Source organism: Hemibagrus wyckioides, linkage group LG10, assembly GCF_019097595.1.
Source record: "Hemibagrus wyckioides isolate EC202008001 linkage group LG10, SWU_Hwy_1.0, whole genome shotgun sequence".
NCBI classification, from domain to species: Eukaryota; Metazoa; Chordata; class Actinopteri; order Siluriformes; family Bagridae; genus Hemibagrus; species Hemibagrus wyckioides.
In genome coordinates, this window is record NC_080719.1 from 22583960 (window position 1) to 22611553 (window position 27594).

Below are 27594 nucleotides of genomic sequence, written 5' to 3' on the forward strand. Positions count from 1 at the left end.
ATTGTGTAATGGAGCTGCTTCACTTCAGCTTGGACTGGGATAGAGGGGATTGTGGATAGCTCCAAATACCAATTTGTTCCGTGAGAAAAAAAAATCACCATGATAATGTCATCATGATAATGTCCCACAGCACAAATCCTAGACAACAAAGGAATGGCTTGGAAGAAGATGCTTAACATTTTGGAACAGCCCAGATCAAGCCCAGATCTAAATCCTACAGAATACCTGTGGATTTTTTATTTTTTTTTACATATCCACTGTATATGGATAAGTAGAGTTGCTCTTAGGGGGAGGAGTAAAGGGATAAAGAGAAGCACAGTTTAGAAAGACATATGAATACATAGAGGTACTGTTAAAGGGATGAGTAGAGGGATGAATATAGGGGCTGCTAGAAGCATGACTAGAAGGACGGATGGAGGGATGGAGAAGCAGAAATCAATTACGATTATTCTGTGTTGACAGTGTAATTAAAGGCGGAGTGGCTTTATCTCTGATTTACGACATGTACTGCCTGAGTGATTATCATCCTCACCACACAACTACACACACACACACACACACACCGCAGCAATAGACCCAAAACACACAAAGGCACTTGTGTAACCAATACAGGATGACCATGACACACTATCCCACATGAATCCTCCATGACACACACTTACAGATGAGACCACAGACCCAAAGAACCTAAACTCATACACACACACACACACACACACACAAAGTGCCTAATTAACTGATGTTGGTACACAATCACACATCGCTCTAATCATACTAATCATACTATATATATCTACACACTACAGACACAAGCATCAAGTAAGTGTAGACGTGTAGACGCAGTCCACTCATAAAACACCCACAGCCCTCACCCACTGCAGTACAGGGAGGGGAATGGAGCAGAATCCTCTACACACGTCACACGTCTGAATAACACACAGAATGACGCACAAAGAATAAATGAAGTTTACGCTGATGCGTTGTGTCATGACTGCACGTGACGCCGTGTACAAGCCAACGGGTTACGTTTCAGGCTTCCAAGCTTTTACGTGCTTAAACAATGAAAGGGGGCGGGGTTACTGCGGCTGTTCCCGTTAGTACGCAAAAAAAAAACTTCATTCTGTGCCAAGTCTAATTTTATCCATATACTAGAAATAGAGTGTGCTATGGCTTTTACCTCAGCACTGTAGCTTTAAAATCAGAATAAATAGAAATCTGATCTTATCAATACACTTTATAAACAAAGTAGGAGGATTAATAGGAATAAAACAATATCATATAGCAGATACACTAGCCTTTTAAAACGTAAAATTATACTGGATTAAAAAATACCAGCATTTTGATTTCAAAATAAAAATAAGAGCTAAATGTAGGAAATATCTTATAATATCACATGCGACAAATATTTTTATACTTCCGGCCTGATCTAATTTTAACCATAGTTTTAATATTGAGGTCATATGTCCACTTTTAAATAAGTCAGACTCACAAAATCATGCTTTTCTTAACGCAAAAAAAGAAGCCTTGCAGAAAAATTAGCTGGCCATAATAAAGAATACAGCTATTATTATTATTATTATTATTATTATTATTATTATTATTATTATTATTATTGTTGTTGCTTTAATGTAACGCGTAAGGACATATATAAGAGAATATTAATTTAAGATAAGTGAATATTAATTTGAATTATTTGGCGTTGTATATTGTTTTTTAATGTTATTTAATGTCAGGTGTGGTTATGATGTACATTATGTGCGATGCAAAGATTATTATTATTATTATTATTATTATTATTATTATTATTTAACTTCAGATTTCTTAATGCTTATTAGATTAATAGAGAAGTGCGTAAAATCAAGTTTTATTATCAAAATGAATAAGATGCAGTAATTAATAGATAACTAAAACCTTGGACCTAAATATATACCCACAGAGTAAAATCCTGAAAGCAGGAAATCATATCAAGACATTTATTAGTGCAATGTTGCATTTATGATGCTGCATTGCTGTCAGGGTCCAACACTGCAGGCTGGCCACGACGCACCACACGTCCGGTTATTTACTTATTTTGCTATCAGAAAGAATGCACTATACAGGTTCTTATTCCACCCCAAGGTATTTGTCCAAAAAAATCCAATTATGTCCTTAAATGAGGTTTAAAGGTGCACAAGAGTCACTTTACCTTGTAGGTAATTGTACATGAACGTGGAGCTAAAGCAAACAAAAAAAGTGCACCAGATTTTATTTAGAAAAGATTATAGTTTATTCATCAGTAGTGAATAAAGTGCAGTTCTGCATATATATTTATCTAAGCCAGACTCACTCGAGACCCGGAAGTGACACATAAAACAAATCGGCGTTGATAGATTTTGTAGTGATGCATAGTTTTAAAGAGTGTGCATGATGCCCATGGACATGGTGCGCAATGCAGGGGTTAGTTTTATGCTCAAATGGTTTCATCCCAGCTCTCCTTTTTTTTTTTCCTTTTTTTTTACCACATCCTACACCCAAAGAAAGGAGCAAACAGAAAGTAATAAATGAACAGATGAAGTTGTTGCACATAAAAAGGTTTATTTGCCAAAAAGTGAACAAAGTCCAGTTCCAGTAGTTACTACTCCCCCCGATTAAAAAAAGCGCACTGCACGTGAAGGCTGATGATTTATCAAACTCGGTGCTGAAGGAAATGTATGACGAGGTGAAGGGCACCTTGCTGTTCACTGACGCAAACCCACACACTTATAGAAAGCTTTGCACACTTTGCACAAACCAAATTCACTTCTGCCTGCCCGCGCGCGTGCTGCTCCCCATCCGGCCGGCCTTTTATTATTTATTTTTTTATTCTAGCTCCGCATTTCGCCTGCATTGGTGCACACATGGTGAGTAGAGCTCGTGCACTGTGCTATTTTCTTTTGTTTCTTCTTGCTCCTCAGTGCATGCTGTTATTTTGTAATGCATTTATTTCGTAAAAAAAAGAAAGTCGGTATTATAACATTTTAATCTGTAACTTTAACGTATTTTATTACTTTTCCCTCCAGTCTATAAAGATCTAACCTTTTCCTTCTCCATTGTAGAAATATTTACTTTTAGGTTTTATATAAAACTGCCAGATGCAGGGTTTTGTTCGTTATAAACATATATTTGTTTAATTTTCAGCTGTAATTATTTGAACTAAGTTCAGCCAAAAGCCAGCTGCTTTATAAATAAAGTTTCAAACTCGCGTGCATTGTGATGAGTGAGATTACGTTTAATCTTCTGGCGCTGTAATTATTTGTATGTTTTTTTTCCCCTTTTTTCTTTTCTTTTGTTTTTTTTTCCTTTCCCTTTTTCGTGGTGCATTAATGCCGGTGGGGGGTGAGGAGAACCCGCGATCCCCGCGCGCTCGCGCTCCTTTGCTGCCCATAAAACGCAGCGCGTGCTGAGTGACAGCAGCGCAAATGGGGCGGAAAATTAAAGCATCTTTCGCTAAGGGGTAAAAAAACGAGAAGCGAAAGAGAAACGAGCGAGAGCACGTGCACTGAAAATGAGCTAAAATATCGCAGATATATCTCAAACGAACGATTTTTATTTTTTTCGAGGCTGCAGCTCTGCTTTTCTTTTAATATTCTGTGGGGGGTTTATTTATTTATTTTTTTCTTTATTAAATTTTATATGCGTGATTTTATGCGATCCAAACTGAAAGGGAAGCTCAGAAGCGATAAAAAAAAAATTAAGCCGAAAACGAAGAAATCCGAAAAGATGATTAAATAGTGGATACTTAAAATCTTTAAAAGGCTATTACTTCGACGTTTGCGTTATTATTATTATTATTATTATTATTATTATTATTATTATTATTATTATAGGATCTTATTTGGATTATAGACGTATAATAATAATTATTATTTAGCTCTCATGTATATTCGGGTTTTGTGAGCGCGCGTGCACAGAGCTATCATTAACGCTGTATTTCCGACGCTTTTTCAGGATTTCTCCGAGCAGAGAGACATGCAGAGGCAGCTGCACGAAGGCGCGGTCGGAGTTGCCCCTCGTGCCCCAGGGGACGCGGTTCAAATGCCCCCTGATGTCACCGAGCGCAAAACGTTCTGCCCTGCGGAAAAGAAATCCGGAGAAACAGATTCCAATAAAGTGTACGGGACGTTTCCGAGCGGGGCGCCCGTTCCTCCCCCGGTTCCTGCCCCTCTTAAGGATGCCTCCGGGCCGTTTTTACCCCAAACGGATAAAGCCATGTCGCAGAATAACTGCCCCTCCTCCGCGAGACAGGGGGCAATGGTGGTTCTGGGCACAGATGGCACTGCGTCTGTTCAGCTCAACCGGGTAAGTGGATGTCAAATTCACTTTTTGTTGCTCAAAAGAGAGGCATTTATGGACAATTAAGCCCGAATTAACCTCTCGGGGAGAGGGGTGGGCGAAAAAGCATGTAGGGCAAGAACAAAGCTTGAGGGGTATTAGAGGTGGTAAAACTACACCTTGACAATCTGTTCTGTACTGCTGAGATCAGCACGACTGAGATCAGAATGGCAAGACAATTCATACAGTGTAGAATTAACACATTAATACCGACAGTGTTGAGGGAAAAAAAAACGAATTGTAGTGACACTTACCCGCAGTGATGTGGTCAGTTACACCTGCACTCAAGAGCATTGTTTTTCACTGACCTACAAGTACTGTAATGTAGCACGAGCTCTTAATATACTGAATTAACAGTGAAAGAAAGGAATTAATACAGAATTAGTATTAAGTCAGCTACACCTGGAGATCTGTTCTGATCAGCATGTGTGCAAGCATGTTAGATGTGAATGGCAAAAACAACACAAAGATAACAGATATAAGAGATAAAAGATAATGTCAGGTGTGTGTGTGTGTGTGTGCACAGGAAGACAAATCTGCAGTCTCATATTAACTCCTACAATGCTGAATGAATGAAAAATTAAAATTTAAGTGCTGAGATGTTGCTCATGCAGTAAAGGAAAGAATTTGTTGAATGATTACCTTTACAGTCCAGTCAACACAATCTAGATGTTGTTATAATGCACCTGTCAAGCATGATGTGTAGTGCTGAGATCAGCAAAAAAAAATCTCAGCTTTCTGTTGTTGTTTTTTTTATTTACAGCAAAATAAACAGATCCATTTGAAATTCTAATCCAGCGTTGCAAAATTAACACCTACAGTGATTTGCTTCACTAACACACCAACACGCACGGTGTTGAGGTGATGAGTTACACCTGCAGTCTGTTCGTCACTGCTGAGCTCAGCATGTAGAAATAAAAAAAAATCTTTGGTGTTTATTCACAAAACAGGAAATCCTCTGGGGAGAAACTGGACAATTACAATAGCAAATGTATGCCTAGAGTGGTCAGGTCAAAACACTGTTACTGAAATCATTTCTGTATTGCTGAGGTCAGCATATGTACCAAAGAGTGAGAGAGAGAGAGAGAGAGAGAGAAAGAGAGAGAGAGAGAGAGAGAGAGAGAGAGGATAAAATGGGACTTAATTCACAGTAACAGAAATGCAGTGTTGAATTAGTACCTAGTTTATTAGTACCTAGTTTACCTAGTGCACTAATTAGTACCTCGTTTAGAGAATTAACACTTACAGTACTGAGGTAGGACAATAATGTGTGGCTGTAGGTTCAGTACTGCTGAGCTCAGCAACTATACAGAAAAATCTCACCTTCAGTCACAGGCTGAATTGTTCAGTTGTGACTCTAGGACAAAATCTACACACACACACACACACACACACACACACACACACACACAGGGTATTAATTCCAAAACGTTTAGTGTTGAATGAACACTTAGTGTTTAATGAATTCTGTCAGCATTGAATTCATGCCCACGGTGATTAATTAGCACCTGCAGTCTGTTTCTCGGCATCGAAGTCAAACCAGGTCTCTGATTTAGAGACCTTAAACATCTCATATTAAACAGAAATGCTTCTGTCTGTATATGTGTGTGTGAGAGATAGATAGCTAGAGAGAGAGAGAGAGAGAGAGAGAGAGAGAGAGTTTTTTATATATATATCTTGGCATCCCCAGGATAAGAATATCTGATCATTGTGGGGACCTTTGGCTGGTCCCCATGAGCAATACTACCCTTTTTTTTATAACAAGACATGCAGCTTTTATGATTATTTTTATTATATATAGACCTCCTTTTGCTTGCTGAGGTTAAGGTTAGACCTACGTGGAGCACAGCTTTAATTACCTGCATTAATAATTATGTCAGTGGAAGGTTTTGAAAGTGTGTGTGTGTGTGTGTGTGTTTAGCCTTAGGGGATTATAATTCTTGAATATCTGGACAATATTTAGTAACGCATTTGTAAACAGATGCAGTGGTTCCAGACCTGGTGAAAGCCCCATGCTCTACTGTACTGCTGCTTTAACACTGTATAATTGCACTGCAGCTTTAACACTGCAGTATCGTACCATAACCTCAGGACTGCAGCCTCAACACTGCACAACTGTACCTCAATGCTGCATTACTTTACAGTAATAAACACGGCAGCTCGTCGCTACACTACGCTGCATCAGGGTTAACACTATATACATTTTTAACAACTTTAAATTTGCATTACTGTACTGTGTTACTAATACTGTGCTACTGGGTTAAGGCTGAAACACGCATACTGGACTGTAAAGCATGCAAATATTGCACGGTTTAATAATGCAGTGCACAGGAGCCTTAACACTGCACTGCAGGTTTAACACTAAATTACAGTGCTGCAGTTTAGTGCACTGCGGTTTGGGACAGAGCCAACCATTTGTGACGGTGCTTGTGTGACACTGCAGTATAATTACTATTGTCTTTATACAGAGGAAATACACTGTATACTAAATATGCTGTACACACACACAGACAAACACACACGATTCTGCTGATTGAAAACTGAAATGATTTGCAGTGTGTGATTGTATATGTAAAACATTGCTCTGCAATTTCAGAATATATGATTAATGAGTCGATTGGTGCATCAAACTGCATGATTTTCATATAGCACGGTTTCCTCCAGGATGCTGTTGCAGGTTTTTTATGTGCAGGTTGTGTGCAAGTTTTGCATCTTGCGGCATATGATTCATAACCAGGCTATACTGTGTTTATCTGCCTAACAAAAGCTCTGATTTTTGCTTATACATGGTTTCTACTCTAAAATTGATCTCAATTTTGTGTTCTTTATTCACCTGGGTTAGCCCTGGTGTGGGTAAAATGCATCCATTGTATCTTCTCAGAATTCTTATTTAGCATAATAGTATCTAAAGATTTTTCCCCAAAGATTAATTTCCTATCCAAATCTACACAGGTTTTCATTAGAAGCATTAGCATCTCTTTTAGCATGTAAAGAACAAGGTGTTTGAGACTAAAAGCAGTGAAAATCATTCAAACAGCAATCTTGAATAACTAGGATATAAAGCTATAAAGGATTTCAACTAGTTAATTAAGTCAACTAGTTGAGACTAGTTGGTAAATCAAGAATCTAGTTTCCTGTATGCCAGTTTATTCTTCTGTCCATGAATCCATTACCATCATAGTGCTGTGTCCATCCTCACTGTCATGGTTACATACAGAGGACTGACAAATTAAAGGGAAAAAAAACAACTGTTCAAAGGTGCTCAAGCCAGAACCTTTTTGTTTTGGATATTTTTTCACCTGGTGGTGTCATGATGGTGGTGGAGAACACACTGTAATACTGTAACACTGGTGTTCAGCTGAGATCTGGTGACTGTGAAAGCCACAGCATGTTATTTGATAAGAAGATGATTATTTTCATCCTCAGTGTGTCCTGTGGATGAGGGCGAAGAACTCCCTTTAGGAGAAGAAATGTTGTACCGTAGCATAAAGACGACGAGTCAGAATACCTTTATTTTGATTGATGGTGATGTTTCTGCAAACAAATGTGTCAAACGGCGTAGCAGCCTCACTGGACCTCTTCACTGTAGGGGTCAAGCATTCAGACCTCTTGGAGTACCTCTTGGAATTTTGAGCTATTGATAATATAGTAAAGGATCACTTACATGTTCAACTTAATCTTTCCTCTTGCCAACCTGCAGCATGCAGAACATCTGTCTAGACACATCTACACTACAGCACTTATCCAGGTTTTTCTTTCAATTCGTTACCTCTTCGTATCATTCCTATTTAGTTTTATTGTCATTACTAAAATTTACTTTATGGTAATATCTAAATATATCTAATTCATCTCCAAATTGAATTGAGTTAATAGTCCAAAACTTTTTTTTTTACTTTCATTCAGAACTTTAGCCCTTCTAGAACCCTATAACAGAGCTAATACAATGGACACTGCTTGGATTTAAAAACTTCCTGCTGAAATAAAGCTGTTCTTCTTCATCATCAGATGGAATAGATTAGCTTTTTACTTCTACTTTACTCTTCATTGCCCTTAAATTGGAACATTTTACCTTCCTAGGCTCAAATCCAGCCTCCATGTTTCTCTCAGTGTTCTTTGTCCTTTGAAATTTCCAAAGTTGAAAGTCTCGTCTGTTAAAAGCCCATCTTTATTACCACCTTGGATCTTGGCACTTAACTAGAATCATGCTGGGACAATGTTAGCAACAGCAAACACAAATTGTGACCAGATTAAAACTCTCTTACTAAGTGATAATCATTCCAAGTTTTTTCGGAGCCTCCAGAGAATTAAGATTTGCTATTTCCCAACACTGGTCCAGTCGGTCACTCCTGGAGATGCTTGCAGACCCTGAAGACTTCTCCATTACTGACTGGATTGTGCAATCCATGTGAATTTCAACTGACCGTTCCGTGAAATTGGAATCTCTTTTTTTAAATTCAGATGGTAAATACTCGTGAACATCTCAGATTTTTATTGAAATGGTTGAAACTTTCTCCTGAGTTTATTAAAATGATAGAGAAGGTTCATAAAGACAACAGCAAGGTAAAACAATGATTTTTTTAAAAACCTGAGCTTGGATTACTGACTGCACAGAGTTTTGCATGTTCTCCTTTTCCTCTATGGTTTCCTTTGGTTTCAAGAACATGCTGGAACGTGGATTCTTCTTGGTGTTCTGCATAGATATGGACTGGTGTCCCATCCAGGGTGTATTTCCACCTCATGCCTAGTGTTCCTGGTACAGGCTTCAGAACCATCACAACTCCAATAAGAATAAAGCATCTACTAAAGATCAATCAATGAATGAGTGAATGAATGATGGCAATAGAGAGTGCAGTCTAACACACCGGATCCAATAATTGTTCATGTGCACTGTGCCTGAGTGACTGTGAAGACCATGGTGCATGTTCTACATCGTCTCCGTCCTTATAAAACCATTTACCGAGCCCTCATGTGCTGTCCACGGGGACATTCTGGAAGAGACCACACCCACTGGTTTCACCATCAGCCATGATACTGACTATTTATCTAAAGATCTAAAGATGAATCTCTGTTCTCCTTACAGGAAGAGCAAGACGACGATGAAGATGGTGATGAGAATAAAGCCAGAGGAAACTGGTCCAATAAACTAGATTTTATTCTCTCTATGGTGGGTTATGCTGTGGGTTTGGGAAACGTCTGGAGGTTTCCATACCTCGCCTTTCAAAATGGAGGAGGTGAGAGGGACAGTGCAGCAAAACAAACCTCTCAATCAGTATATATAAATATATATAAAGCAAACATGTTACTATTGATATTTATCTAAACATCACTGCTTAAAGTTAGGATTCTGTGCAGCAACCTGAACGGCCTCCTTATATTATATTAATCTGTTACCATAACCCAACACAAATCTGTACATTAGTGCAGAAAATGAAAATTAGTACAGAGAATGTTTATAATACTGGGTTTTTATCAAACTGTCTTAACTGACAAGATTATTATTTTAATGAAATATTGGTTGCACATTGATTATCATTAATTACGATATTATTATGTCATAGTTCATTTTTGAGTCACAATTAGCATACTTAATTAGTTCAACAGCCAGAAGGCATTGAGGTCTGATCATGTTTTCGTTTTTTTTGTGAACATAAGATGTAATTAGTTCAACACATGTTAGCAATTAAACATTCACTTTATGCTAAAAGCAAGATAACATTTATTACTTAGCAATCTGTGCATGTGTGTGTGTGTGTGTGTGTGTGTGTGTTTCCTTCTGCAGGTGCATTTTTGATCCCGTACCTGATCATGTTGGGTCTTGCTGGAATTCCCATCTTCCTTCTGGAAGTTTCTTTGGGCCAGTTTGCCAGTCAAGGACCTGTTTCTGTTTGGAAAGCTATTCCAGCTTTACAAGGTAAAAACATACGCTTTTCAATTTCACATGCATTACAATCATAGGGTTTTTTTTCTTACATCTTTCACACAGTCAAATAATAAACTCACCCTTACACATTTAACCTTTGCATCTATATTTTACTTCAAGACTTTATTTATTTTTTCACTTTTTCCCTTCATTTAAAAATATGATATATTATTTTTAATGTTTCTTCAGATTCTTTCATGACCATGAAGGCCAGCTGGTAGAATGTCTTTTCTACACAGCTGGAATCAAACATCTTCAATAAACACAAGAGTACAACAGAATAGTGTGCAACCAAATCTAAAAACAAACACACTTTATACCTTTATGTTCAACCTTAACATTGTAAACTTTCTCATTACACTCACCTTTACAGTAAACATTCATTTATGTATCTTTTACATTTACTTAAAATGACAGCTAGGCACACACAAGATCATAATACACACCTGATCAGAGCCAAAACATTAAAACCACTGACAGGTGATGTGAATAACACTGAAGTGAACAGTCAGTTCTTGAAGATGTAAGAGAGCCTTGTGATGTTGAGACGACTGGGTCAGAGCTTCTCCAAAACAGCAGGTCTTGTATTGTGTTTCCTCGTATGCAGTGATTAGAACCATACTAAAAGTGCACCAAGGAAGAACAACCAGAGAACCGGTGCCAGGGTAATGGAGCCAAAATCTCACTGATGTGTGTGGAGTGAAGTCTAGTCCATCTGGTCTGATCCCACAGAAGAGCTACTGTAGCACAAACTGCTGAAAAAGGGAATGGTGGCTCTGATAGAAAGGAGTCAGATCACACAGAGCATCAGAACTTGCTGCATATGGAGCTGTGTAGCTGCAGAGCCTCAGAGTGACTCATGTACACCACCCAAAGCTCCTACAATACACATGTGGACCATGGAACAGTGGAAGAAGAAGGTCTGGTCTGATGAATCAAGTTTTCTTTTACGTAATGGTGTGTGTGTTTCACTTTCCTGTGGAAGAGATGGTACCAGGGGCACTATGGGAAGACGAGCTAGCAGAGACAGTGAGATGTTCTGGACAATGTTCTGAAGGGGAAACCTCGGGTCCTGTAGTTCATATGGATGATGTTTTTGACATGTACCACCTACCTAAACATAAGAATGATGATGATCCTTTCAGCAGGATGATGCTCCCTGATCTACTGCAAACATTGTTCAGGAACAGCTTGAGGAACATGACACAGAGTTCAAGGTGTTGACTCGGCCTCCAAATTCCCCAGATCTCAATCTGATCAAGTGTTTGTGGGATGTGCCGGACAAATGAGTTCGATCCTCAAAGGCTCCACCTCACAACTTATAAGACTTAAAGGATCTGTTGCAAAAATCTTGGTGGATACCACAGCACATCTTCAGAGGTCTTGTGGACTCCAGGCCTTGAGAGACAGAGCTGTTTTAGCAGCACAAACAGAACTATACAAAGTTAGACAGGTGGTTTTAATGTTATGGCTGATTGGTGTGTATCATAACGGTATATTATCACTCACACAAGAGGATCTTGTAAATATTCCTAACATGCATTATATCATGTTTCAGAGTTCCAGTGTTACTGTCGGTCAGTAATGTACTGTATCTCATCTCGTTTATTTATTTTAGGTTGCGGGATTGCCATGTTGATTATATCAGTCTTGATAGCCATATACTATAATATAATAATGTGCTGGACACTGTACTACCTGTTCGCTTCGTTCGCTTCGTTGAAGGGCTTATTGCCATGGACTTACTGTACAAACGAATGGAACACAGCTGAGTGCAAAGACAAAGACATGCTGCAGCTAGGTAAGGACCATCAGTCTATCTATCTATCTATCTATCTATCTATCTATCTATCTATCTATCTATCTAAGCCTCATTCTAACACGTTAATTCAAAATATATGCAGTTTAATGAAAAGTAATGTCTATCCTTTTTCTGCTTAACAAAATTGATCTTCTTTCATGTTTTTCTGTCTCTTTTTTAGTTTGTCTGTCCATTTCAATATTTGTTTGTCTGCCCCCCCCATAAACACACTCATTCCCAATGCTTTCTCTTTCCTCTGTATTCTCTCACTCCAATATGCCACTCATCTGTTTTACTAATTCTATTTATCTAACTGAATAATTTACTAATCTATTTAAACTTGTTTTGTTTTTGGAAAGACACAGACACGTGTAGTGGATGCAGAAGAAGAAAAAAAGCTTTGTGTAACAAAGGGCTAATAAAGAGCTTAATTTAAGTCATGCTTCTCTGTACACCTTTTATTTCTTTTCACGTCCCCTATTTTTTACGGTACACACACACACACACACACACAAATATTAGGTTCATAATATACGTACATTTCATCTACATATACTTTTTTTTAAAATCATTTTGTACATGGTACATGGTCCTGTGTACTCAAATAGGAAAATAGCGTTATTAAGTATAAGATCTAAAATTTTGGAATGAAAGGTTAAAAAAGAGCGAAATATTTGATAAAGTATGTTTTGTTTTAGTGGATTCAGCAGTAAAAGCTGCTTACTGGACAGATTTTGTGAAGCTGCAATGAGACTCACAGCGCCGTTTAACGTTCATTTGGAGAACTGCATCTCAAAATCAGCGCCATTGGCAACATCTGGCGTCAATCCTGGGAATTGCACCTGCAAAGGGCTAGAGCTTTGCAGCTTCACGTCCTTTGTGTTTCGATTTATTTTGGCATTAATAATTAATTTGGTCAATAATAGTGTTTTGGTACCTGCAATCTGTGCAATCTGTGAAGGATTATTAGATAGAGATTTTCTGGGGTACACCTACTTATATTTTAAACTTTTGGCTCCAATCTTCATTTTCTCCGAGAATATTTCGTCATAAAACATGTCATCATTTATAGATTGGAATTATTAGATGAATTACACCCAGGAATTATTGTTTGTTTTAACTATTACAATCGGCAAAATGGTATAAAATATTTTTAAAAAATGTCAAACACAATCATGCACTTTTCCACAGAGTGTGCAATACTTTCTGTATATTGTTGGTCTGTCATTTGCACTTTGATTTATAATCTTATTTTTGTAATTTGCTTTGCGCTTTAAATGATCCGACTGTGTTTTTTTTTTAGGGTGGGAGGGGCATAAATGATATTGAATATATATCTAATAGTTATTGTCTTAATATATATATATATTTTTTTATTTTGTTTTTAATAGTTTTTAATGTGAAATTATATGCTTATTACTGGACAGCTAGTGTTAACTACTTTAATATTATTGGGTTAGTTTGGCTGAGTATAAACTTTTATCAAAGCAGAAAAGAAAGAAATGAGAAAAGGGATGGATTCACAACTCCAGGTGAACGAATAAATAGTTCACTCTATAATTACGTCATAAAATTACATTACATGATCAATATACAATTTCAAGTTATTGATAACTTGACTTTCGCTCATCATTAACCTCCACCATTTCTGTTCTCTAAGTAAAATAAATCTCGGTTCCTTCAGTAACCATCATTTTAAAATAGTCTTTAAAACTATTGTTCAGTTCAGCAATTTTTCTTAGAAACGCTGCACTAAGCTTCCTCCGTTCCCCGTCCCCTATGAATCGCTTGACACACCGCTTTATAAAGCAAAACATTGTTTTTGTCACCTCCAAAATAAAACGCGATTTATATAACACTCAACGTATTTTTTTTTGTCCTCCAGCCATACACAATATCTTTGTTGGTTCTTATTCATCTGCTATTTTTCTGTCTAACAGATTCCTGTATCCTTCGAGAAAGAAACATCTCCTCCATTAAGAACACTACGTTTTGTTTGTCTGCCAATGCCGCTGGGAGTTTAAGCAAGCTGCTGAATATCACCACGGATAACCGGACCTATGTCAGCCCCAGTGAAGAATATTTCAAGTGAGGGATTTTTAAACAATTTTGTATTTCAGAACAAATGATTTGTAGGTAAACAAACAAACAAAATTATTACACTCTCAGGACGAAAGGTACAAAACGGTACCTTTTAAGGTACAAGAGGCAGTCGCTGGGGTGGGACCCTGAAGGGTACAATTTTGTACCTCTAGTTGTACCTTTATAACTCGTTTTGGGAACATAATTGTACCCTAAGGACCTATTGTGTGCCTTTAAAGGTACCATTATATTTTTTGTTCCCCTAGGAACAAGATTGTACCCTTTTTATCCTGACAGTGTAGAATGAAGTGAAGCCTTTTATATACAGCAGAAGAGTTTTTTGTGATTGATGAATTAATTTCCAAAAGAGAAAAAACGTGTGCTAAAATTGTTTCTTGCATCTTTTTTTCTTATTAGATATAACGTGTTGCACATTTCTAAAGGGATTGAGTATCCAGGGGATATCCGCTGGCCCCTGGCCGCTTGTCTTTTTCTGGCATGGCTCATTGTGTATGCTTCCCTGGCTAAAGGAATCAAGTCATCAGGAAAGGTAAAAGAAGAAGAAGAAGAAGAAGAGGAAAAAAGTCTAATTCATTCTGTTTAAATCCACAATCAGTCTTCATTTACTAATGAATGACTTTCTCTTTACAGGCAGTTTTCATTACCGTGAAATTAGCATGGTGCCAGAGCTGCGATTTCTAATCCGAGCTCTAAACGCGTCCTGCAGTGCCCCCTTGTGTTCATTAGGTGTCACTGCAGTGACTGGCATACATGGTAGAAAGCATGAGTCGTGAAATGTCATGATTTGTCATGATATGCAGATGTGTAAAGATGAAAGCTCTTTCTCACCAAAGACAACATTTGGTGCTTTTGGCTTCTCTGCATCATGTAAGGAAACTTTGCTGATGACAGAAGCTAATTTCTTCATTTATGGTCTTCTTTTGACTAAGTTGGTTGCTCGTGACAAGCTCCACTGTCACCAGTTTGATCCTGAGCTCCGTCTGTGTGGAGTTTTTGTGCAAGCTCTCCAAGTATCTGTACGGGTTTCCTCCAGGTTCTCAAGTTTTCTTCTGCCTCCCCAAAAACATGCCATTGTCTACGATAAATAACTTTAATGTGAATGTGTTTGTACATAGGATCAGGATCCCATTCAGGATGTTCTCAGAATAGTTTCCTGATCCACTCCCACTGTGTTGAGGGAATGTTGTGTTAAGTTATCATTGTGTTCTTCTTCTTCTTTCGGCTTTTCCCTTCAGGGGTGGCCACAGCCAATCATCTCTCTCCACCTATCCCTATCTTCTGCATCCTCAACACTTGCATAAGTTAGCATTGTGTTAAGGAATATAATTTTCTTTAGTTTGATATTAGGTAGATGCTGAAGGTTTAGCACTGGCAGACTCACTTTATAATATTCTAGATGTGAGCTGAAATACAAATGATCTATTGTTTTAAAGAGAGTGAATGTTAGGTGTTTAGAGCCACTATATAGGGAAAGCAGAAATGTAGTATAGATTTCAGTTTTTCACACATGGTAAAAAGATCTATGATGCACATGGGGCATTATTTTGTGATATTCTGGAGTTGCAGGCTGCATATTGCTAAATATTGAGGAGTCACACTTCAGTCCATGGAGCCTTGATAAAGATGAGCAAATGAGAAATGATTTTTTTTCTGTGTTTTTTTGGTATTTTTCAGGTGGTGTATTTTACAGCCACTTTTCCTTACGTGGTTTTGGTGATTTTGTTGATCCGTGGTGTGACGCTGCCTGGTGCAGGATCTGGAATCCTTTACTTCATTACACCGAAATGGGAAAAACTCAACGATGCCAAAGTAAGAGGCAGACTGACATACAGCAATATTTAGGATGTGAGCACATTGTGGCCATATTAACATTCATTTTAACACAATGATTTAGAGATTCCAATATTTATGTGTGTGTGTGTGTGTGTGACTGTGTTTGAGTGTGTGCCCCCCACTCTGTCCCCCCTGCCCTTCCCTCTGTCTCTGCCTCTCTCTCTCTGTCTCCCCCTCTCTTTGCCCCCCCCTCTGTCTCTCTCTGTCTGTCTCTGTCTCTGTCTCTCTCTCTCTCTCTCTCTCTGTCTCTGCCTCTCTCTCTCTGTCTCCCCCTCTCTTTGCCCCCCCCTCTGTCTCTCTCTGTCTGTCTCTGTCTCTCTCTCTCTCTCTCTGTCTCTGCCTCTCTCTCTCTGTCTCCCCCTCTCTTTGCCCCCCCTCTCTGCCTCTTTCTGTCTGTCTGTCTCTGTCTGTCTCTCTCTCTCTCTCTCTCTCTCTCTCTCTCTCTCTCTCTCTCTCTCTCTCTGTATTATCTCTCATTGTATTATCTCTGTGATCTCTTTTATCTCTATTATAAACCCTGATATTGCACATAACTGTCCATTTTGTTCAGAGAGAAACTGTTTTCCATGCTTTTATTTACTGCTCCAGGCTACAGTCATTGTTTGTGTTTTTACGGAGCGTTTTAAGGTCTTTTAATTTATTGAAACTATTTCTATGATATGTGACATGTGTGAATAAAGTTTTGTATAAAGACAAAAAGTCTCTGTCTCTGTCCTCCCCCTCTCTGTCTCCCAACATCTCTCTCTCTCTCTCTCTCTCTCTCTCAGGTATGGAAGGATGCTGCCACTCAGATCTTCTTCTCCCTCTCCGCAGCGTGGGGAGGGTTAATCACTCTCTCCTCATACAATAAATTTCATAACAACTGTTATAGGTAAGCTTTACTGATTCATTTAAATGTATGAATGTAATTAATAACTGATTAATTAAGCAATGAAAATGTTAATCAGCTAAGTTATTTTATGTAGATGATTCAGTCAGTGGAGAAATAAGTGAACTTGTTAGCATTGGGCCTGAAGGTTAGTGTTAATATTGTTAGTGTTATGGAAACATCTTTTTAGTATGGGGGAATAAATACCATGTGATGGAGTCGGGCTGAAGCTACAGAGTCTTGAATTATTCAGCACCAAACCATTGACTTTCCCAGACAGAGGCTAGAGAAAATGATCACACGCTGATGTTTCTTTTCATTGTAGAATCAAACAAAACTCTATTTATAGAGGGATTGCTTTGAGGTTTCAAGGGTTTTTTTCCTCAGTCACTGTCTCGCTCATCCACAAGGTCACTCTGGGTCATCTGAGCTCATCTCCAACACACACAAGTCCAGCATGTTGCCATGGCCATGTCGTTCTCCCAGACAAAATGCAGTTTTTAGAGATTCTCACCTGCATGAGCTCTCTTGGAGACTGATCTAAAGAGACTTCTGTATAAGGATGAGGTCTTTGCTCTGCCTCTGGGGAGAGCGAGTCAGTCCAGACTGCTTCTACCATGCTAGTCGTGTTGATAACATGCATAATGCAGGGGCTGCTACAGTATATACAGTTCCAGTCCCTGTAGGAATGGTAGTACTCTAGAAGCATGCAGGATCTAAATGATGGAGTTGACGAGTTCCTGCATTCAGGAAACTCCTGGATAGCAGGATTCTCAACCTGCTCCTCACTCTAAAGGCCAAACCAGTGGCACCTTGGAATTGACCATCATGGCTAAAAGAAAACACGTCCTCCAATTCTGTTTTTATTTATTTGTTCCTAATTCAGGTTCATGATTCATCAGGTTCATCGACACGCAATTTACACATTTAATATATGATGTTTTTTCCTTCATCTTCATTCCTTTATCTATCTCGAGACGTTTGTAAAACTTACATGCTTGTACCCAGAAAGTGTGTTAGAAAATGACGTTTTGTCTCATTTTTTCTTCTCCTTTTAACAGGGACACTATAATAGTGACGTGTACAAACAGCGCTACCAGTATTTTTGCTGGATTCGTGATTTTCTCTGTCATCGGCTTCATGGCTCATGAGCTTAAGGTGCCGATCGAGAGGGTCGCAGATGAAGGTAGGTCAATAAAGGGAGAGTTTAGAAAAATAAATGATGTTAATCTCAGATTAATAATGAGTTTCATATTTACTATATGTTGAAATCATCACATTCTCATGCAAAACCACTTTGGGATAAAACTGAAATATTTAGAAACTCACTTTCTGATGCTGTATGTCACACTGTCACCTGCACAAAGGGACACTATTACAGGGGAAAACTGTGACTTTAGTGGTGATTCATTTAAATCTGGAGTGAATGACATGTAAACAAACATAAATTTGTCAGTTTTACAAAGAAACTCTGCAGTAGCAAGAAAACATTGGAGTGTTCTTAAAGTGAAAATGTGTATTGCAAACGAATTTTGCCATAAGAATTAATGTAAATGCAGAAAATCAGTTTCAGCCTCCCAAAAATATGACCAATATGACCAACACGAAGCGTATGTAAATGTACAGTTTGGTTCATTCATATGATCAATTTGGTTCGTTCATATGCTGAAAATGCTTTGTATACCGATGCAAATTGCTCGAAAATTCGTAAGGGAGGGCATTCGCCTGCTGAGGTTCCACTGTAATTGTGAACATGAGAGGTGCTTGTACATGGACAGTGACATGCTTTTTACATACAAATGTCCACTAGGGGGCAGAAAAAGAAACACTTTAGGAACCAAAATGTTATGAATTAAAAAATTCATCTTTATGAATAAAAATCAGTTTAATTATTTGTGCAGCACTTTTGACAGTAAACATTGTCACAATGCAGATTTACAGGAATAACATTTTTTAAATAAAAATTACAAAGTAAAAATTTTTCATTTATTTAATATTTATTCAATAAAATTAAATATTATGTATTTATGATTAAATAATTAAGAAAAATATCATCAGATATTTATTAAATAATAGATATAGTATTGAAAATAATTAAATAAAGAATTGTATTATTATTATTATTATTATTATTATTATTATTAATAATAATAATAATAATAAATATTAATTAATTAAAAATAAATCGATTTTCTTTATCTCACTGCACAACACTTTCTGGGCTCATTGTGGTGCTGCATAAACGTGATCTCGGCTTTATGGTCAGAATTAAACCTTTACTAATGTCTCAGTGTCACAAATTTGCTTTCATACAGAAATTTAAAAAGACTTTTGTTGCTTTCAACAAAGATAAAGCTGATCAGCTCGTGCTGATGAGCTTGTGTTTTACCAACAAAACTTTTTCATATATATATATATATATATATATATATGTACTGCACAATTTATTAGAATTGAAATCTCTTTCTCTCTCTCTGTGTGTGTGTGTGTGTGTGTGTAGGTCCTGGAATTGCATTCGTGGTTTATCCTGAAGCCCTCACCAGGCTGCCAATCTCTCCATTTTGGGCCATCATTTTCTTTCTCATGCTCCTCACACTTGGGCTGGATACCATGGTAACCAAATATACAGTGTGTGTGTGTGTGTGTGAGAAAGATAGAAGAGAGAGAGAGAGAGAATTGCAGTTATGTTGATATATGTGTGTTATATTTACACACACACACATACACACATTCTTGTCTCCTCTACAGTTTGCAACCATCGAGACTATTGTGACGTCTGTAGCTGATGAATTCCCCAAATATCTGCGGAAGCACAAGCCCCTCTTCACTCTTGTGTGCTGTGTGTCCTTCTATATCCTGGGCTTCCCGATGATAACTGAGGTTTGAAACATGACCATTGAACTGGTACATCTTACAGTCGCTGTTTTTTTTTAATAGACAACGCTGCACGCTCCGTGATGTTCTAAACTGATTTGTGATGAAAAGTTCTTACATTTTGCTCTGGAGTTAACATCTATTTCCACAACACCACGAATCCTGCCCTAGCAATCTGTGATCTTTAAGATTTGCTTTGGAACACAGCCGGTCAGGTGCTCAGAGTTACCTCGTAGTAGTGTTTGTTAAGGCTGTGATCACTCCAGTGCTGTCATATTTTACACACACAAGCTGACAGCTGACAAGCTCCTTCAGTGCAACACTTAACCCTCAACTGCTCAACTGTATCCTTTAGATAAAAGCATCTGCCAATGTAGAATAAACCTGCATGTTATCTTTAAAGAAGCATATCCAAGATAAGACATACAACATGTAAATGCTCTCCTAAGCCCCGGATCAGACGTCAGCAGTGTTGCTGCTCTGATGTCTCTTCAGATACGCTTCAGCTTCATGATTTTTCTGTACACGTTCTCCTCATGTCTGCCTGGGTTTTTTTTCCTGGGTTTTCTCCAGTTTCACCCCTTCATAAAAACAAACCAGTAGGTGGGTTGGCTAAATGAAATTGCCCCTAAGGTGTAAAGGTGTGTTTGCCTTCTGCCCTTGGATGAATTGGTGTCCAATCCAGGGTCTAATCCCAGCTTAAGCCCAGCGTCCCTGGAGTAGGCTCCAGATCCAGTGCAGACCTGAGCAGGATAAAGTGAGGTGATTGAGCACAGGAATGAAGCTCCAAGCTCAAAACTTTTTTTAATAGACTTCCTTTTGTCATGATAAACAATTAAAAAGTGTCTGAATGTCAATTTTTTTTTCAGTTTGCTAATCTTAATAAACTCTGTATAGTTTTTTTCAGTCATTTTCTCTTTGTGTGTATGTGTGTGTGTGTGTGTGTGTGTGTGTGTGTTTTACCCCTACAGAATGGCATGTACATGCTTCAGCTGGTTGATACTTATGCAGCCTCTTATTCTCTCGTCATCATCGCAATCTTTGAGCTAATTGGAGTTTCTTACATCTATGGTGAGTTTATTATTGGCTTAACATGAATGAATGAATGAATGAATGAATGAATGAATGATTGAATGAATGAATGAATGAATGAATGAACGAACGATTGAACGAATGAATGAATGAGTGAATGAATGAATAAATAAATGATTAAATGAATGAATGAGCGAATGAATAACTAAATGAATGAATAAATGAACACTTAAATGAATGAATAAATGAATGAATGAGTGAATAAATGAACGATTAAATGAATGAATGAATGAATGAATGAACGAACGAACGAACGATTAAATGAATGAATGAATGAATGAATGAATGAATGAATGAATGATTAAATGAATAAATGAATAAATGAAAGATTAAATGAATGAACAATTAAATGAATGAATGAATGAATGATTGAAAGAAGGAATGAATGAATGAATGAATGAATGAATGAATGAATGAATACCTTCCTCTGGTTAATGAACATAAATTACAAAAACAAAAAAGAAATGAGAGCGAAATTATTTTTAACGTTTACAAATATTTCCACTTCCTTCCAAATTAATTTTTTTCTTAATTTTAATTCTATTCATTTCATTTGCTGTTTAGTTATAATGAACTGTATTGAAGTCTGACCAAAAATATGGCTTTTTCAAGCATGAAGAACTATGACTATGTGAGATGAACTTATCTAGAGCTAAAGTGAAAAAGCTAATATTAGGTACATGATTTTTATTGACGTGACTTTAAAGCCAATCCCAGTATTTTTCCACTGATCCCGACACAAACTGACTGTTAGCTGGTGACTGCTTCCACATAGTGCTAAGAAAAGAAGATAAATTAGATAAAGATTATTTATATTTAACTTCTTGTGGATATTCTGGCTTAAGGAATGTAGAGCAAGTTGCACATCTCATTAAGTTGCATCTCTGCAGCAGGTTGCATCATAATATCATCCCTCTCATCCCCATGAAAGTTCATGAACAACTACGAATAGATATAGATAAATAAACGTAGGATAAAAAAGATTCCCTGCATATTTGCATACTAGGCAATCATATATCATCAGAGTGCTGAAGCTCATGCAGATACTCATGAAGAATTCACCTCAGACATCAGGATGAGGAAAATATGTGACCTCAGTGTCTCAGTTCAGCTGAAGGACCACACCGAGTTCCTCTCCTCACAGCCAGGAAACAAGGCTACTCACCCCCTGCTGTCACTTCCTGCTCTTCATCGATTCTTCACTCAGATTGTGTGCATTCTGAGATGCTTTTCTGGACACAGTGTGAGTGTGTGAGCGTGTTCGAGAGTGTGTGTGCTATTTCAAGTTACTGTGTGCTTCCTACCTGAAGTCTGGTCACTCATTTTCAGCTGGTAGAAATGTCGCACACTGAATTTTATTTGCACCATAAACTCTAGAGACTGTTTTGTGATAAATCTGAGAGCCCATCTGGAAATAATTCACCAACTGGAGAGAATTCTGAAAGAGTCCACTAAAAGCCATGCGACGGTCACCCCCCCCCACGCCTGGTGTTGTTATGTTGTGAACATTAAGTGAAGCTCTTGACCTGGATCCGGGTGAATGGCTGATTGGATAATTGCACAAATGAGCAGCTGCACAGTCTGTTAAAGTGGCAGTTCAGTGGATACACAGTGGACAGATAATCAGAAGCCCCTAAGCCTTCTGTCCTGTCCTGTTTTATCGTTTGTTTATCATTGTATCATTTATTATATCTGTCATTTCTGTTTTTTTCGTATTTGTAGTCTTGTAGTTCCTTAAGCACACCTGTATCTGATCTCCTTCATAATGTTTTTCCATCTTCTTCTTCTTTTTCTCATCATTATTATTACTATTATGGTTTTTTATTTGAAATTTTTTGTACTGCGATATGAACGAACGTTACCTTCTCTGGCCACTAGGTGTCGCTTTTGTTCTTCCCCGTTGAGCAGATTGAACAATTCGGTTGAAATAAGCAGTTATGTCTTCTGCTTACTCAGTTTCTCTGATGAGCCTTAAACCTGAACCATGAGAAGATTCTTATATCGTATTTCTAGCAGTGATCTAGAGGATCACTGGAGCTCCATTACCTTCCGAATTGTTTATACTGATGATCAGTGAAAAGATTAAACGTACAGTATATCACAACACAGAGCAGAGATTTAAGAAGATTTTTATGCTCTGAAATTTAGAGGCAGTCTGAGGCCATGAAATGGAGCAGTGTGAAATAGTACATGTGACAGGAGGGATAACAATGGAGTGTGTAATTTACTAAAGTGAAAGTTTTTAAGGATCCTAATTTATTTTCTTCTTTGTTCTTTGTGCATTGTTTTCTTCTGCATCAATAAATCAATATTCTCTCTCTCTCTCTCTCTCTCTCTCTCTCTCTCTCTCTCTGCAGGCTTGCAGCGATTCTGTGAGGACATAGAAATGATGATTGGTTTCCAGCCGAACAGGTTCTGGAGGATGTGTTGGGCTTTTGTAACACCTACTATTCTCACAGTATGTTTGATTCTACACACAGTTTTTTCCTCCTTCTTCCTGACCCCTCTGCTTTCATTTTGCCCATCATCCATCTTTTTTTTTTTTTTTTTTTTTTAAAAAGTGGTGACTGGAAATTGACTGTGAGAGACTGGCTGAGACTGAAAAAACTGAGAAAACTAGGTGTCTGTCAAAATTGCAGTTCTTGAGTCTGAACACAACAGCAGTGTTCTGAAGGTACATGATGGAAGACGGTGGAATTTTTGGCCTCCTGTGGAAACATGCTAACTTACTGCAAAAGAACATTTCATAACAGTTTGGCATGGAGGAACTTGACTGGCCTGCACAAAGTCCTGACCTCAACCCGATACAACACCTTTGGTATGAATTAGAGCAGAGACTGCGAGCCAGGCCAAAACTGGAACATCTGCCTTTACATGCACATGAATGTAATATAGAATTGACCCACTCTTTGCAGCTATAACCGCTTCAAATCTTTTGAGAAGGCTTTCCACAAGGTTTAGGAGTGTGGTTATGGGTCAGGCACTGATGTTGGATGAGAAGACCTGGCTCACAGTCTCCGCTCTAATTCATCCCAAAAGTGTTCTATGAGGTTGAGGTCAGGACTCTGACTCTGACTCTCCTCCACACCAAACTCACTCATCCATGTCCTTATGGACCTTGCTTTGTGCACTGGTGTGCAGTCATGTTGGAACAGGAAGGGGTCATCCCCAAACTGTTCCCACAAAGTTGGGAGCATGAAATTGTCCAAAATGTCTTGGTATGAAGCTGAAGCATTAAGAGTTCCTTTCACTGAAAAACAAAACCTGAATTCAATGATTTGGAGGGGTGTCCCAAAACTTTTGGCAATATAGTATGTATATAGGCCAGAAGGAGGCATTTAGTCTCTCATCAGTAACTCCTGGCTATCATGAGATTTTTTAAGCTTTTTATACATCAATTATTTATATCCATACCCAATATATATATATATATATATATATCTTTTTACCTACTAAAAAATTTAGATTAAATATCACAGAAATTAAACAGCAAGTGGATTGTCCTGAAGTAGTAAAAAAGAGTAAAATATTGTACAGTGAAATTATTTTAATTAAAAACATCTTTTAACATCGTACATTTTTACATTCAAGTCTTAAACATGTGATACAGCCAACATAAATGTACTGAAGACCAAAATGATAAAATATATATATATATATATATATATATATATATATATATATATATATATATATATATACATATATATGATTTCTGAACAGAGAAGTAAGCGAGGATGCAAGCTCGGGTTAATAGGTTTTTAAAAATCAAATCAAAGATGAGATTCAAGAACAGGCTCGAGGTGCAGTGAAGGTCAGGAGATCATGCAGCGTGAACAAGTCGAGAAAAACAGAAACCAGAAACTAGACTAAAATCTATAAACATTTGAATGTCAGGTTTTCTGTTGTTAGTTTGTTTGTTTGTTTGTTTGTTGATCGGTTGATTTAAATGAATTCAGTGCTATGTTGTAGTTTAAATTTGAGCTTTTTTTATGCACAGGGTCATAATTTGGGTTTATTCAGTACCGGGGTATCATGTAGATTTAGTTTCGATGTATTTGTTACAGGGTTGTAATTTATAGTTATTCTGTTCGTTTATTTTGCTCCTGTTTTGTCTGGTAGTTTATTTTGGGGCTGAGCTTGTACCAGTGGAAGGTGATGACCTATGAGGACTACACCTACCCCACCTGGTCCATGGTGCTCGGCTGGCTCATGGTCATCTGCTCTGTGATCTGGATCCCCATCATGTTTGTCATCAAGATGCACCTTGCTCCGGGAACGCTCATCGAGGTAACTACAATCCTAATCTGATTATCAATAATAATAATAATAATAATAATAATAATAATAATAATAATAAAGTACAGCAACACACAGGAGAATTATATTGTTTATGTAATGTTAGTTCTATAGTATAAGGATATATAGAGACAGAGGCTGAATTCATGTGATATGTTCGGTATTGATGGCTCATACCAGTAAAATCAGGGGCAGGAACTAAAACCTTTCTCTCAATTTCAATTTAAGCTTTTGACTTAAATCGCAATGTGATTTTTGTAAATCTGGCATTTATAGCATGATAATAATAATTAAGGAGAAACTGAATTGAGAATTCTAAATTTTAAACTCTCTCTCTCTCTCTCTCTCTCTCTCTGTCACTCTCTCACACACTCCCCCCCCCGTCTGTCTATCTGTTTACCACATCTGTCTGTCTGTCTTTGTCTCTCTGTTTCTCTCTCTCTCTCTCTCTCCACAGCGTCTAAAGCTTGTGTGTTCCCCTCAGCCTGATTGGGGTCCTTTCCTGATGAAGCATCGTGGTGAGCGTTATAAAAACATGATTGACCCACTTGGAACAAATTCACTTGGGCTCAAACTTCCTCCTAAAGACTTCCAGCTCTCTGGCCCTTGACCTCTAATCGATGACCGTTGCCCTTTGACCTTTTGACTTCATTTGTCAAAAGCCTCAATTTCTATTAATTCCTCAATACGCACTAATCGACAGACTTGGAGCTGGGAGATTAAATTCAGTTCAAACTCCTTCCAGAAACTTTCTTCAACTTCAATTTTCTACTTTCAAGTTCTTCTTATTCCTTCCTCCTAGCAGGAAAAACCCTCTTTCTCTTCTAAACTTTTCCACATCTTCCCTTGTCTTCACTGTTCTCCTTTTCTCTCACAATCTCAAGCTCTTTTTCTTTCTTCTTGGCTGCAAAGCCACCGTCATTTCAGTGGTGGACGTCTTGTACACACTCTTCTGCATACTTTTTCACCTTCTCATACAAAAAAAAAAAAGAAAAATGTCCTGTAAATCCCCAAATAAGGAAGACAGACTTTTATGTGTAGGTTAATTCCTGCTTTTTACCTGCTCTTTAAATCCATAACTTTGTGCCTCTGACCTCTTCGGAATAGATCCAGAATAGTTTTTATTTTGTACAGCGCTGTTTTCTGTCGCTGAAGGTTGCTGTACAATTCAGAATAAATATAAAATGCTCTATAAAGAAGGACAGCTTTATGCTAGCTGCTAAATCCTATATTCTTGCATTACAAGAAGCACAAAGCTAGTTGTTGATTTCTTTCAATTCTGTAATCTCTCCAATCTGTATGCACATCAATCTCTCCCAGTAAATAGCAGACAATTGCAGCCATAATGTTTCGAAAAACACCACTCAGTGGCCAGGTAGCATTTATGTGTGAAAACGTATATATTTAACGCTACATGTTTGTGATCTTTACTTGGACTTGCTGTGTCTTTTATGCAAGAAGGAGAATCTTTACGCTATAAATCCATATCCATGTATAAACTCTACACCGACCGTGTGTGGCATGTGTGCTAAGCCGTGCGTCGTTAGCTGTGTGGCTGATAAATATGATATTTATATATTTTAGAGAGTCGTAGTTAGTTACGCTACGTGTTAAATGTCATGTCACCTTCCTTCAATGTCGGTAGATTATGAAAATAGCTCTGTCTCTGAGTAAGATGTTCGGAGATCTTCTCTTTTACGTCCGTCGTCGCCATGTAACAGGGTCTCAGGTATAATTCTCATTGGCCTTATTTTTTCCGATGAAGTGGATTCAGTTTGCCTTTTTATTTGCAAAATTACTTTTCAAACACAAAGACAGTTTTCAGAGATGGATAATGACCCTATAGATATATATTTCTACAGTCAGATTTCTAGTGAGATGATAATAATAATAACAGACTTTTCCTCGTTGAATAAGGGAAGGATGAATTTGGATTATTCAGACTCATATAGCTGTCGTCACTTGTTGTTAGCAAATAATACACTGAACAGGCAGTACTGTACTGTAGCCTGTTTAGTCGCTAGCTGATTGAGTCACATGCTAGCTAATAATGGTGATAAAGCAGAAAAGCCTGACTGGTGACACAAGGACGCTGTAGACTGTGCGTTCCGGATAAATTAGGTAACTTTCTCTTTATGTAATGGTTACACTCCTTAAACAATTCATACCTCACGTCCATGTCTAAGTGAGAAATCTGATGTGTAATAACACAGACAATAACACGATTTGAAGCCATGTGGAAAATTACCTTCTACTACAGCTCAGAGGTTTAATATATAGATTATATATTATATTATATAATATGTGTATCTTTTTTTTTGTTTGTTTAAATGTATATGTGATATTGACCAATAAGAGTACTTCATTCTAAAGCAATCAAAGATTATTGGCCTCATGTCACACAGACCTCTAGAGGTGCTTTGAGCTAATTGCTCGTAACGCAACAAGTGTACA

General features: G+C 37.7%; 1 protein-coding gene across 1 annotated transcript; it reads left to right on the forward strand.

Moving 5' to 3' along the window:
* Positions 1-2406: 2406 nt before the first annotated feature.
* slc6a5 (solute carrier family 6 member 5) lies at positions 2407-27594 on the forward strand. Its single transcript, XM_058400509.1, has 16 exons — positions 2407-2436; positions 3967-4317; positions 9431-9581; positions 10130-10261; positions 11889-12071; positions 14012-14159; positions 14571-14703; positions 15849-15983; positions 16775-16878; positions 17937-18061; positions 19376-19488; positions 19624-19755; positions 20721-20820; positions 23199-23299; positions 24964-25131; positions 25598-27594. Exons 1-16 carry the CDS (start codon positions 2407-2409, stop codon positions 25748-25750), a joined length of 2259 nt encoding a protein of 752 aa, XP_058256492.1. The 3' UTR covers positions 25751-27594.